The sequence below is a fragment of the Trachemys scripta genome, chromosome 16 (genome assembly GCF_013100865.1).
Source record: "Trachemys scripta elegans isolate TJP31775 chromosome 16, CAS_Tse_1.0, whole genome shotgun sequence".
NCBI classification, from domain to species: Eukaryota; Metazoa; Chordata; order Testudines; family Emydidae; genus Trachemys; species Trachemys scripta.
In genome coordinates this window covers 8,944,430-8,959,110 of record NC_048313.1, presented here as the reverse complement: position 1 = coordinate 8,959,110, position 14,681 = coordinate 8,944,430, and the positions used below count along the sequence as shown (strand labels likewise).

The window sequence follows — 14,681 nt, the reverse complement described above, 5'->3', positions numbered from 1 at the left end:
ACAGCATGGTGATGGCTGACGCACAGCAGGTCCCTGGGGCATGCCCTCTTTCCAGACTTGCCAAGGAATTGTGGAAGTAGAGCAGTCTTTATCCCCAAACCTGCAAAGCCGCAGCCCCCTCATGGTTTCATTTACTACCCACCATGCATCCCTTCCCAGGCAGCTTTCTCCCAGGGCCTTCAGAACTCTGCAGAGACAGACAAGCTCCTCATCAAGATTGTGCGGTTAAAAGGGGTGTAATGGAGCCATCAGACAGAACTAGAAAGGTGAACTCATGTCATCTCCCCTGCATGCAGCAAGACAGGTCTCTATGTGCAAAGCCTGCAGCATTTCCAACCCAGTGCAAGGGAGAGCAGCTTTTTCCACAACTAGTTGATCGCAGATACTTACAAGAGGGTAAGGAGGGCTGTATTCCCGGTACTTTCTGTGCCCCTTCTCACTGGGGCTGAAATCAGAGTCCTCGCTGTAGTCAGAGAAGTCTTCACTGGAAGATGCATGGCGCTGCAAGGCATGGCAAACATATTGTATGATTTTAGTACAGAGGCTCTTATGCTCTAAGCTTGAATTCCAACTCTGTGGCCAGGCATCTGGACTGCCACACACAATATAAACGAGTCTTTCTGAAGGTAACTCAGATTCTGGCTTGCAAAAATCTTGACAGTGTTCCTTGAATTGAACATTTATGATACAAAAGGCTTCTAGTGTATTTCAAACTTCACTATAGATTCCGTCCGAATTGGGAACGTTACCAGTTTGTTTCATCAGATTCTAATGAAAGCAATTCATATCACACTGTCTGTTAGCTTGAGGGTCTCATAAACATCTTTGACTTTACAAGCCAGATATTTTAATTGACCATATACTAGTCTTCTTGCAAGCACAGGTGTTCACCAAAAAAAAAAATTAGTTTCCCAAATGAAATTGTTTTTCCTTTCCATTCTACCCACAGATATAGGCAAACACAGAAAAAGAAGAGAGATTCCTTACTAGGGTATCTTCTACCTCCCCACCGTTTGTTTACTTGTTACCTCTTGCTGGATTATGTCTAATTTAAACAGTAAGCCCATATTTCTTTGTAAGTGAGGTACAATGCACTACATGGTGCCATAAGGATGGGCTACGTCCATATGGCAAGGCCTAAGGCAGGGAGATTCTGCCTAGGATACTACAGTTAATATGTTCTCTACAACAGTGGTTCTCAACCAGGAGTCCGGGATCCCCTGAGGGCCCACGAACAGGTTTCAGGGGGTCTGTCACACAGGGCCAGCATCCGACTCACTGGGACCCTGGGCAGAAAGCTGAAGCCCCACTGCATGGAGCTGAAACCTGAGGCCCTGGGTTGAAGCCGAAGCCCGAGCAGTTTAGCTTAATGGGGCTCCCTGTGGCATGAGGCTCCACGCAATTGCCATTTGCTACCTCCTAACGCTGGCCCTGACTTTTATATGCAGAAAAGCAGTTGTTGTGACAGAGGTGGGCTGTGGAGGTTTTACAGCATTGGGGGGGAGGAGGGGTGTTTGAGAAACCCAGCTCTACAAGGTAAGTATGTAAACGTAGCCATTGGAATCACTAGATATGTAGCCTCTTGGAGGAGTGGAGTTGGGCTCCCTATTACCATACCTGGCAGGAATAAGAGGACCCTGGAGGTTTGTTTACTCACTTTGTGCTTGGATTTCCTTTTCTTTTTTGCTCTTCTTTTCTCTTTCTCTCTCTCTCTCTCTTTCCTCCTCTTGCGCTTCATCCGCCGATGAGCCTTTTCTTCATCCGAGTCGCTTCTGTGCTTCTCTCCCTTCTCTTTCCGGCCCCTCTCATGGGACTCAGAGGCATTCTGGGGCTCCTCTCCCCCATCGTCCTCCAGCTCGCCTTCTTCCAGCTCCCCATCCTCCCTGCAAAGCAAACACTCACATTGGCATTTCACTCCTGACAAAATCACTCAAGGCACTCAAGCCAGCTGGACATCTTGGGGTTTCCTAAATCTAAAGGTAACACTAGTCCCAAATACCTTGGTTTGATACATCTGTCACATTTGACTGTATCAATCCGTCTCACTGGAACATACAAATAGAGCCTATTCAAATCTCGCTCACTCACTCTCTCTCACACATACACACACGCCTCAGACCAAAGTTCCCAGTTAAATAAAGACAAGAGAGCTCTGCTATTTAACTGATTACATCTATGCACATTTTAAAAAAATGAAAGCCTATACAATAATTCTACTGAACAACATACGATAGCAGAGACTGCAAAATTACAGCTTCAAATCTTAGAGAACATTATCACAAATTCAATCAGCCTTAGAATTAAAGTCAATATACAACAAACCATGTGGTCCTACAAAAGATAAAAATAAAACAAATTATCCTAGAAACCCCATTATTCCTATTGTCTATCCTAATTATTATAGGAAATCCGGCAAATCATGTACTGAAGAAGCATGCAGCTCCTCTTCCAAGGGTTTTAGACAGGCAACTTCTTCTTATCTAAAAAGCATGTGTGTGTGTAAATTTAAATAAACAAACAAACATTTGGTTTCATCTATAATTATCTAGCCTTTTGCCTGGAAAGAATAGCTGTTTGAGTCCTCATTTCCAAGTGAGAATGCTGCCTTAAGAAAATTTAATTTGTCTCTTAATTTTGGATTGGTGAGACAAATCTGGAAACACACGCACTGCTGCTTCCTGATCTTTACATCACATTAGCAACAGAGGGTCCTGTGGCACCTTTAAGACTAACAGAAGTATTGGAGCATAAGCTTTCGGGGGTGAATGCCCACTTCATCAGATGCAAGTAATGGAAATTTCCAGAGGCAGGTATAAATCAGTGTGGAGATAACGAGGTTAGTTCAATCAGGGAGGGTGAGGTGCTCTGCTAGCAGTTGAGGTGTGAACACCAAGGGAGGAGAAACTGCTTCTGTAGTTGGATAGCCATTCACAGTCTTTGTTTAATCCTGATCTGATGGTGTCAAATTTGCAAATGAACTGGAGCTCAGCAGTTTCTCTTTGGAGTCTGGTCCTGAAGTTTTTTTGCTATAAGATGGCTACCTTTACATCTGCTATTGTGTGGCCAGGGAGGTTGAAGTGTTCTCCTACAGGTTTTTGTATATTGCCGTTCCTGATATCTGACTTGTGTCCATTTATCCTTTTACGTAGTGACTGTCCAGTTTGGCCAATGTACATAGCAGAGGGGCATTGCTGGCACATGATGGCATATATAACATTGGTGGACGTGCAGGTGAATGAGCCGGTAATGTTGTAGCTGATCTGGTTAGGTCCTGTTATGGTGTTGCTGGTGTAGATATGTGGGCAGAATTGGCATTGAGGTTTGTTGCATGGGTTGGTTCCTGAGTTAGAGTTAGAGTTGTTATGGTGTGGTGCGTGGTTACTGGTGAGAATATGCTTAAGATTGGTGGGTTGTCTGTGGACGAGGACTGGCCTGCCTCCCAAGGTCTGTGAAGGTGAGGGATCATTGTCCAGGATGGGTTGTAGATCACTGATGATGCGTTGGAGAGGTTTAAGCTGAGGACTGTAGGTGATGGCCAGTGGAGTTCTGTTGGTTTCTTTTCTGGGCCTGTCTCGTAGCAGGAGGCTTCTGGGTACACGTCTGGCTCTGTTGATTTGTTTCTTTATTTCCTTGTGTGGGTATCGCAGTTTTGAGAATGCTTGGTGAAGATCTTGTAGGTGTTGGTAGATACTTGACACCACATTAGGGTTCACACATAACTATGGTCATCATGAGACGAAATAAAACAAACCAAGATCTGAAATATCCTCAGAGGATTTTCCAGTCACATTCAGTTTAAGAATTACTGGGGTTTGGTTAAGTGAAGCTTTCTCCAAGCTCACAATAAATCAAATTTACAAATCAAGTAAGGGTGCAAACAGTACTTCAATTCTCTTTTTATACTGCTCACCCCTTCCTGAATCCTACAAATTCTCACATTCTTAATCTTGCTCTAATTTTTCATCTCTTCTATGCTCTGACTAGAGCAGTACATACTTATCACTGTTCAATTCTTTATTTAAAATGATGATTTTGAGTACGATGAATGGATGGAATTTTATCCCTGAGTTTGGAGAACAGGGTTTATATGCCACCAATTTAAGGGTAACCCTTTCCTCAAATGCCTTAGTAGCATACAGTACCGCAGTGAAGGGAAACTTCCGAGGGAGGTTCCCCTTCTAACTCATCCCTTGTTGGGAACTCTATATGGGGTACTGGGTACAGAGGCAATGCTGTCCCTTAAGTAGCTATCAGCATGTCTGCTTTCACAGGGATCTTTCTATGTTGTCTTCATTGTTATTTATTTGGCAGACGTGCCCAAGATTAGCTTGGTGCTGTGCAGACATCTTGGAAGGCACTGTCCACCCCAGCGAGCATACAGTCTAAAACCCATTACAAGATCTCCCGCTCCTTTTCTGTTTAAGGCAAAGAACCACAATAATGGTGCCGTTACTACTTTTCAGTGGCAAGAATTCAAACAGAAACAGCATTTACGACAATAATCTTTGGCCCCTCTACAAAAACATCTCCTATTAATTTCACTGCTGTTGAAAGATGCTAAGATGGACAGCCCTAGAAACTGAAACCGAAACAGTGCCTTTAGCTGCAGACCAGATACAGCAGCAATGGTACAAAGGTCCACTCTCTACATGGCCCTCTGCTACTGTGTCTCACCCCTTCCACGGAGAGACGAGCTCTGGGAAAGAAGGGACTTCAGTCATTCGACCTCCCTGCTGAAACTCTGCCACCAAGGGACCCGGTCTGTTTGTGGTTTTGGGGAATGATTTATCTGGATTTTACAAATGGTAAAAGGGCATCCCCCCACCCCCTTCCAGGACTCTGGATGCCCTTGGTAATCTCAACATTACATAAATGAACAGAGTAATCAATACCACCAGATTAAATCAAATAACCCACTGATCATGTAAATAGAAATTAATCGACCCCCATGCCAGAGTCCCCTGTCACCACAAGCCCTGCTCAACACCACTCTCCCCGCAAGGCCAGAGAGGACAGACAGTAGGGTGACCAAATTTACCAAAGGGAAAATGAGACACCGCACGGGGCTGGCCCGAGCCCTCTCCCCACCTCAGCACGGGACTGGCCTGAGTACCTCTTCCCCACACAGGGATAGCCTGAGCTGCTCGCCCAAGTCCCCTCCCTAGCCCCCCCCCCCCAATGAGGCTGGGGTCGCTGGTCTGCCCTCCCCCCCCACGTGAGGTTGGGTTTGCTGGAACCCTGCCTGCCCCTGCACAATCCATGCCCCCCTGCAAGGGGCTAGCATCTCTGCTCATTCCCCCGCATGTTCCTCCCCACAGCACGCCACCTTTTTGACGGAAGCGGGCATCTGCCCAGTTTTCTCTTGCCAACTGATCAAGTCGGTAAAAGCAAACGGGACAAATGCCCACTTTTGCCAAAAAAGTTGGGCCGGCCGGGATAAGGTTTAAAAAAGGGACTGTTCTGGCCAAACGGGATTTATGGTCACCCTAACAAACAGACCCTGTGATACACCGGTAGGTTAACAGGGACCTGGGGAGGATGCGAGTTCCAAAGTCCCAGGGCCTTAATAAAAAACAATCTGGCAACAAACCCCTCTAGCCTATACTGATGGGACCCCAGCTCAGGTGCCTCCTTTGACTGCAGCTATGACAGTGTCCTGGGGCAGAGGCATTTCTTAGACAGGGAGATCCCAGACTATTTACAGACATATAATTCAAAACCAACATCTTAAAATCCATCCAGAATTCAGCATACAGCTAGGGCAGGTCATGCATCACAGGTCTAATGTGCTCACAGAAATAAACACTGATTAACAAGCAAGCCGACAAATTCTGCACCAGCTGCAGTTTCCAAATAGATTTAAGAAGTATCCGCGTGTAGAGCACATGTCGGTATCTAATTTCAAAGGCAGAGATGACAGTGGCAGAGTCTACATCTGAAAGGAACGGGAACAACTTCCTAGCTGCCAATGGATGGGAAAAGGCCAAAGCGGCTGTAGCTGCTACCTGCTCTTCTAGCAGCAGGTAGGAATCTCATTAGACACCGCCATCCCCAGGTCAGGAACCAGGTCAACCACAGGCAGTCAGTCGCACACCTTGAAGGGACAGAAATAATCCCTGCAATCTCCTCTGGTAAACTCAGCAATCCGACCAACATCACCACAGCCTTATCTGGTTGAGTCTCGGCCAGCTAGCCCTCAGTCACACCCCAATGTATCCCGGACAGTGAGCAATGCAGTTCACACTTCTGAAGTTATTTTGAACGGACTAAGGCCCTGCAACTCATTACACAAACAGCTGAACAGACATTAGAAGACAAAATTTGGTCATCATCCGCTTGGACTGGATGGAAACCAGCTCTAGCCCCTTAGAGATCGAACACTCCAGATCCCACCATTGCCAATTTTCCTGAGCCATCCATTCCCGCTATAATCCAAAATTCCAAACCTGTTTTAGTTGGTATTTGCAACATCTGAATAACAGATTTGTTCAATCCAAGATCAGGCTTGCTGCAGGACTACCTGTTCCTGCAAGCATGTGGAATTTTGAAAGGCAAGCACCAGTTGAATAAACTTCAACTAGTCACTGAAAGTACTCAGTGCCCATCCAAGGTTCATGTTCCACACTTCCAAATGGCACAAAGTGAGAGTGCCTGGAACAATATCTGGTGAATTCAGACCCTATACACATTTCTGACAGAGTCAAATAATAAATGTATAAAGCCAATGAGAAAAAAAAGGTTAAATAACTGTAATTTCCCCTTCCAGTAGCCATTTCCCTTTGTCCCCACAACAATTACCTCAGACACTCCAGAATCTCAAAATAATGGTTCAATACAATACCAGGTGCCTGACAACCCTTTCTCCATCCCCCAACAAATTATGCTTAGCTACTAGTTCAAAACAAAAGCCCCTCTAAGGTCACCAAATCTTATGATTTCCAAGGAAACACTTCCAAAGTCTAACGCACACATGACAAATCGAAAACATACGAGACACTAGGAGTACACATAACATGAAAGATTTTCCTCCCTTTAGAGCAGTCAGAGAGAAGGCAAAAATCCTTGAGTTCTAACATTATATTTGCCTTGGGAGTGGCTAGTTGGTTTTCATCTTCCTCTGTAGCACTGAGAAGGCACTATGTTAGGATCAGCCAGGAGAATCCTCCATGACTGATTCTCTGCAATCACAAAGGACCCAGGACACTGGTGAATCTGACTCCTTCTAGAAAATAGGAAAATCAACTCTGGACTAGATGAACCAACATTTTTCATGGGGTTGGAGCTAATTTAAAATGTCAGCTTCACAAAGGAAAAAAAACTGTGTTTAAACTTTTATACTAGCATCCCAGAAACAATGGAAACCCCATTATTTCAGACATTTACAATCAGATGGGAGAATGATGTAGAAAAAAAAAAAAACTAACAGGAACAATCATGCACTGGCCACAAAGGACTGGGCTTCAAGAGACTCAGGGTATATCTAGACTAGAAATGTACCAATGTAGTGCAGACCCTTACTAAAGTGCCATAGTAAATCCATCTTATCAATAGGTGGTAGCTAGATTGACGGAATTCTTCCATCAACCTAGCAGTGTGTAGCTGGATATAATACCACCCCCCCACACACACTCCGCGCAGACTATGTTGTGAGAAGAAACAAGCCGGGCAGGCTATTTAGAGTATTAATATTCTCCTATGGCAACTGCTGATGAGCCACTATTTTAAAGGCCTGCTGTGGTATGGTAAATTCATTCAACGACGTATGTTTTGGCATGCATGCTATTATCCACGGGGAAAAAAGACTATTCCCATTAGCACTGCTCTGCTTAAATCAGCATTACCTTCCCCGAAGCACCTGCCAACTGGGCATTGCAAGACTGCTCTTAATTTCCTACCTTCCCTGTTGGCTTTAAATAGGAACAAGTGCTCCCGTCAATATCAGGTTGCAATCACCCTAATTGCAATTCCCAGCGGTCAGAACAACTGTCATTTTTGTTGAGTAAAGTACACAGTTCTTCAGCTCTGCTTTGAATTACTCTGGCCTATGAACAGTTTGGAGAAAGGAATTTATCAGCCTGTTCTATCAAGGCATTTGTGAAGAACAAGAGGACAATCTGGAAGTAAGCGTAAAAGCCTGTGGCTACTGCGAGGCAATTTGTGAAACAGTTGCTGGGACTCTAAACAGAACTAATTCTGGTGATACAAGTTACTTTCATCATTGTACAAATCTTCCATAGAATAAGAGAGAGTCTAATACATCGCTTTTATACAAATGTTTAGATATCAAGCAAAATCTTGGGAGAAATGGCACAGCGTAGCACCCACCACGGGGCAAGGAGCCATATATTCCTGAATTCCTTAACTCAGGTTCTGCCACCGACTCATTTTAGTAGCTTTGGTCCCATTATTTAATCTCTCAATCTCAATTTCCCAGTCTGTAAAATGGAGATTATAATACCTACCTCAGAGCGAGCGTGTGAGGGTTAATTCATTAGTGTAGGGGAAAGTACTTTGAGCTCTTTGGACAGAAGGACTCTAGAGGGCTTAATATTATTTTATCATTAACTTTGGTTTTGGGTTTTCACACAAACAAAATAGAAAATAACACCAGAATCTGAAATCTGGCAAATTATAGTGGCATCTGAAAGTTAGGGTGAGTAAAACTATGAATTAAAAAGTTTGAATAAAAATGACTATAAAGTGACAAGGCTGTGCCAATTTCATAAGCGAGCTCACCATTTGCATTCACTGTGGTTATACAGTAAAGAAGCCAAGTTGGTAAAGTGGCTAACGTATTTGTAGAGAAGAATGCTGACTGTGGGAAAATCCTTAGCTAAGTGTGTACCCATCTTGTGGCCTTCCTATAGCCCCTTCACACTTTTTCTATTAAGGGCCGTCTCCAGTACAGAGCACGCTGCTGTCTTAGCAGAATGCTGAACTTTATCCATAGCACTACATCTATGACATCACAATCATAGAAATGACCTAAACACAGTACTGTGAACCAGCTGCCATCTCAAGCAGACACGGTGTCATAAAGGTGAACTCTCTCATATGACAGCAGCAGAGAAAACAAAATTATTATTCACACCAGCATAAATCCGAAAAAAATAGGGAAAAGTGTGGCCTTTTGGAAAACAATTTCAAGTTTTCTGTTTTCTTCTCTTTTAACCATTATATTGTAATCGATTCTAAAATGGGACACCAGGTGTTTAGAAAGATTTTTTAAATCATAGAAATAAGTAGCAAAAATAATACATGGTTTTTATGTAAAAATAGGAAATTTGGTGTATGCTCAAGGTCTTTCACTACCACACACTGTTAGAATTTACAGAAATTAGAACGTCACATTTATCGAACTATTTCAGAACTTTGATTGACATTTTTTCTGATGAACTGAAGTTGAACAGGTGTATATATGCACATATGGAATGTTAAGTCATCCATTGGGATTATGGGGATTAAAGCACTATAATGCAATATTATGCACAAAAGAGAGGTAAGAAAGAATTTTGCTCAGAATAATCTTGCACTTGTGAGCTTAATAAATCCCCTGCCCTTAAATATTAATTTTTTGCCCTCTGTTTTCTTTTAACAATAACATGTTTCATGTGAATACAGGAAACAACCACAATTTTTATGTAATAACAGCATTTCTACTGTGCAAAAGTATCTATTAAAAACAATTCAGGTGCTTTTTAAAAATAATTCAAAATGGCTTAGAAAAATTAAGGGCTAAATATTTACAAAGTTCTATTTCATATAACTAAACAATACTTGGTTGAACTTGGAAAAACTCATATGAAACTGAAAAATTATGAGAACATTTTGCACAGTGGACATAACTGACAGCTGTAACTGAGATAGTTTACTAGTTATGCTAAAGATTTTATAATTATTTTCCTCATCACAGCTACAAAAGTTGGTCCAGAATAACATGCTCTCCCTCATCTGCCAACTTCATATGGAAACAAGTGGTTTTACTATCTATGGAAGCTGGAAAGGGAAGAGAAGGAAGTTTGTCTGACTCAAGGGAAAGAAAACATTGCTCTGTAAACCCATCTTATTTACAGTTATAAAAAACAGCTTTATCCAAAGTGTCAGTCACAGTGGAGGAGAATTAGGATGGTGATTAATATCTGGTCTGCCTGACTACTGCAGAAAACCTTCCTTTTTACAATAGTCGTTTGCACAACAGGTGCAGTTGAGCATGAAATCCCATGTACAGTGCGATCTGTTTTAGTGGAGTGGATCCACAGACTACAAAACCTGAATGTTAACATACAAAGAAAAATGGCTACAAGGTAACTGAGGTCAGCATAAAAGAATGCAAAAAATGTGGCGAAAATGCATCTTTTCAAAGCAATAGAAGGGGTGGCTCTGTTAGAAAATGAACCACAAACACAGGTTAACAGGAAGTTTACTGGACCGAAAAGCCTGCAAGATCTAATCTCACAATCATGAAATATTAACTTCTAATTTTGTGTGAATTTAAACAAAATAAATGAAACCCTAGCTAGACTGTATAGCACATTTCCCTATTCTTGGGATAAATGTCTCTCTTCTACCTCAAGAAAGGTATGATCCGGAGGGTTTAAGATGAATTCTGTTTTCTATTAATAATCTGATTTTTTTACAGCACATTCCATAGGGGAGGAAAAAAACTACACAACAAAATCAGCAAAAAGAAGAAGAAAAGCTGAAAACTAGCAAGAAAGCCATTAAACTAGCTGAACATGCAGGAAATGAAGAAAACTTCATGTAGGAGTGGGAAGAGACTATTCTAGTTGAGAACAAGTTTCCAGTCATGCAATGGTGCATCCATAGCATCTTTCTGAACAAGGTTTAAAAGGCATTTCCTGGTTTTGCAGTATGTACAGCAGGGTGGAGATCTTGTGTTGTTTTACGGTGCTTTGTGGCTCTTTTTAATGTAGGCAGTGGCACACTGTCTTAGGTTATTACCTGAGTTCTGTAAAGGCCGTCAAAGGCCTGAATGGACAGGACATCTCTGCATTAAAGATGGGATTTTCAAAGGAACCTAAGAGAATTACATGTCTATCTATCTCAATACGATTTGAAGTCCTACCTCCCTCAATACAAATATTGGTTAATTCACTAAAACCCTGAGAAACTCGGTACAATCCTGAAGCAAAAACAGAACTGGCCAGAACCTGCCTCTTTTCTGTTCCTTCAGAGTGTTGCCATCTTGGATTTTTACCTCAAAATGGTAACAGCGTGAATAAGGTCAACTGAGAAACCAGGAGAATATTCACTTTGCAAACTGGTGTGGCCTCAAGAATGCAGTGTTACCTACAGAACCATTCAGGTTGAAGCAGAAATTCCATCCCAAGTTTCTCAGCCTTTCTGCAAGCTACCTTCCATTCAATGCCTTTCTTCAAACTGGGATATCAACTGTGGGTTCTCCACAGGGAGTTCTACGAGACATTCCTCTCAACCCAAGGTAAAACACTAATGTCATTCCTGAACTGGGGTCTCGCTCACTGCCTCTTAGTTTGTAACTACTGCTTTTCTTTTCTATTTTGAAGGGACTTTTATACTGGGGAAAACTTTCACACACTGCTTTAAAACATAATCCAGCTCTCACTTGGCATGTTTTTGCCGATTGCTAACTACTGAAGTCACTGAGTTTAGACAGTTGGCTCCTTCCCACCCGTTACTCGATCCTGCAGTGAAGTAATAATGTTGTTTTGATATTCTAGACACTGCTACAGCACTAGATGATGTCACAAACCCAGGAGTATAACAAGGCTATTGAAAAGGACACTGTTCTGGGGTTCGGGATTTGCTTTAATCACTTCTCAACCAGTGCCATAAAGTACTGCTAGACCAAAGGACCAACACTAGTTTTTGCAAGGGCTGGTATCTTGTGAAGCAGCGGTTGAAAAATAAAATACCATATACCCAAGCTTTCAACTTTCCGAAGGGGTACACTCTTCACTTCTAGTCCATCAGGTCACAGGATATCAGGTCATAAGACTAAATCATTCCGAATACCATCTTGCTTCATCTATCTGCACTTCAATTCTCACCTGACATTATTAGTGGCTAATTCAAGAACTGCTAAAACTAGAAATTTTTGCCTTAAACCACCTGGAAGAAACCAAGTAATCAAAAATATTAACAAACATTTAGGCATGTGTTGAATTTACTACGAAAAGCAATTCCATTGATTTCCATGGGCCTACTCAAAGCAGTAAAGTTAAACCCATGCCTGTACGTGTGATTGAGGCCGGAGTCTTGAGTGCTGGATTACGGTCATTACAGAACTGAAAATGCAGGATTGTAATCAGAAGAAAACGTTAAAAGATTGAGTGTCACTTCATTTACTCACATTTAAAAAACTCCAAAACTTGAATGTTCATTTTGTGAAATCTCTCAACAATTCCACAAAACTTGGCAGTTTAAGATTCTACTGCTTCTGATTTTACAATTCCTATTTCCATGAAGAAGTGGCACTACATTAGCCCAATAAAGTGGAAATTAGTATAAGATTCTCCTCCACCAAATATCTAGTTTCTCAGCTGCATTTGGCCATTCTAGTTCCAATGACAGTGGATTCAGAAACTCCTGATGACATCAGTCAATAGTAGATTAAGACTCAAAAAGCCTTTCAGATGTTGCTTGGAAAATGATCTACTATGGAGGTATAAAAATTAACTTTTATTTAAATTTTGTGGAACAACTGAGAGGTTTAACATGAGGATTTTATAAAAAATAATAATATGGCTTTAACAAATTAGGAGAAATCCATACTGTCAGGTCCCACTCCTCATGAACTGCCAGAGCTAGAAACATCTTAGCCAGGTACGTAAACATTTTCCAGCTCTGACCCTGGCCCATTGATCAAAGAGACATTTCAATCCTTATGACTTCATAGCAAAAGTAAGCTGCCAGAGGTAGGATGTTAGGGAGAAAGGTCCCATTATAAAATACATCTAAAATAATAGCAAACGGAATAATACAAGTAAATTGCATTTTTTACACCCCCCCCATTGTACTCAATTGTGAAAGTCCCCTTTACAATGCACCAACATTTGCAACAAAAATCCTCCACTAGTCTTCAACAATGGATTACGAGTGTTTGTGCTGTTTTATAATTGACGTTTTCTAACAAATGTATACAAGTTTCTAATTTTTTTTTTTTTTGCAGTGGAAGAAGAGTAAACAAGGGGGAAATGAAACACCACAGTTCCTCATAAATATACTTGTGAGTGCTTTTAAGAAACTAATTTTGTCTTTTCCACATAAGAAAAACGTAAACTGGATGGAATACTCCAGGACAATATGTGTGGTTTTGTTCAATATGAAAGACAGAAGGAATGACTGAGGATTTTTTTGGGGGGGGTAGGGGGCAGTATATTGTACACTGAGGGGATACATGAGCTAATTTATTTCATGTAAGTATTGTGAGGAACAAACTTATATGAACTTTTCATAATACATTGGATAAACAAAGGGATCATGGAAACACAGGCAGAAGAGAAACTAGGACATTGTAAAACAGATTCCTATAAACGGTGTGCTTATACTGTACATCACTACTTGTCCTGCTTAAACTTCTCCAGGTATCAACTATAACACTCTAAAAGGGGATTGGGGCCGGGGGAGAGAATGTGTGATGACATTTGGGAAACAGTGATTTCTTTTGCCACAATTTTTTTTGCACACTTGTGAGTTGGTCACCAAATATTTTTAACAGGACAGTCTGCCTGCTTTCAACATAATGGAATGAGGATGGAGTTTGCAAACAAAGTAATGGATCCACATCCTGTTTCTAGATGGAATCAAGGGGTTTGAGCTAGCTGACCTTTCACTCTGGTACCCGTGCCGTTTAAACGTCACAGCAGACCTATTTTTGGAGAAAACTGTGTGCTTTTGTGACTTTTTTTAGTTCACGTCTGTGGGGTGCATGAATCTAAAAGTCAAGTCAACACAAAGGGGCAGAATCCCGCTTGGTTTGTATACATACTGTATTAACTCATTCCTTACATGAAATGTATAAAACGATGGTCTCCGGACTTTTTTTTTGGTGGTGGGGAAAAGAAAGGAAAACGTATAATTGAATTATTCAATAAAAGAGAATACTTACCACCCCAACCCCTGCATCACATGAAATACAGAACTCCTTAGAGAGGAAGACACACTAATACATACAAGCAGCTCTCTGTACTACACAACTGCCTTCATAGGGGAGTGGGAAGGGGAGCATCTCTCTCTCTCTCTCTCTCACAAACATACATGATTAAGCTGTTTATTTTTGTGCACTGCATACAATAATCTCTGGCTCTACCTTTTCAAATGACAGCAAGTGCTAATACTAGCAAAGGGAACAGTTGCACTTATGTTTCTTTGGCAGGGGAAAGGTGTTTCACATACATCTCTGAGGATAAAAGGAGAGAGGGTTTTCCTGGGGGACTATAAACCTTTCAGTACCTTGATAGACTGGGATCACTTGAGATTCCAGCTGTGGAAGGGAGTCTCTCTATATAAAGGGGGGAGGGGAACCAAGGGGGTATTACTGCTCAACACATCCCATACCACTACACACTCCTCATTACACCCCAGGTGCCTTTCTGCCCACACTGCTCTCCCTAAAGCCCCCCTGTGGCCTGCAGGGGTCCATGAAGCCACTGAGAACAAAGGGGACATTAATGAGGCCA

General features: G+C 41.9%; 1 protein-coding gene across 2 annotated transcripts in view; it reads right to left on the bottom strand.

Annotated features, from left to right (window-relative positions):
- The window catches only part of ZC3H4 (zinc finger CCCH-type containing 4), a 28,229-nt gene extending 13,562 nt beyond the window's left edge, over positions 1-14,667 (bottom strand). Inside the window, exons 1-3 of one of the 2 annotated variants that reach the window (XM_034792070.1) lie at positions 14,455-14,667; positions 1,658-1,883; positions 391-501 (exon numbers count right to left, since the gene is read on the bottom strand). In XM_034792070.1, the coding sequence (XP_034647961.1) occupies positions 391-501; positions 1,658-1,738 (192 nt within the window). In that variant the 5' untranslated portion in view covers positions 1,739-1,883; positions 14,455-14,667. Of the gene's footprint in view, positions 1-390; positions 502-1,657; positions 1,884-14,110; positions 14,143-14,454 lie in introns of those variants that run through there. The other variant, XM_034792071.1, reaches the window with a different exon arrangement.
- Positions 14,668-14,681: the final 14 nt, after the last annotated feature.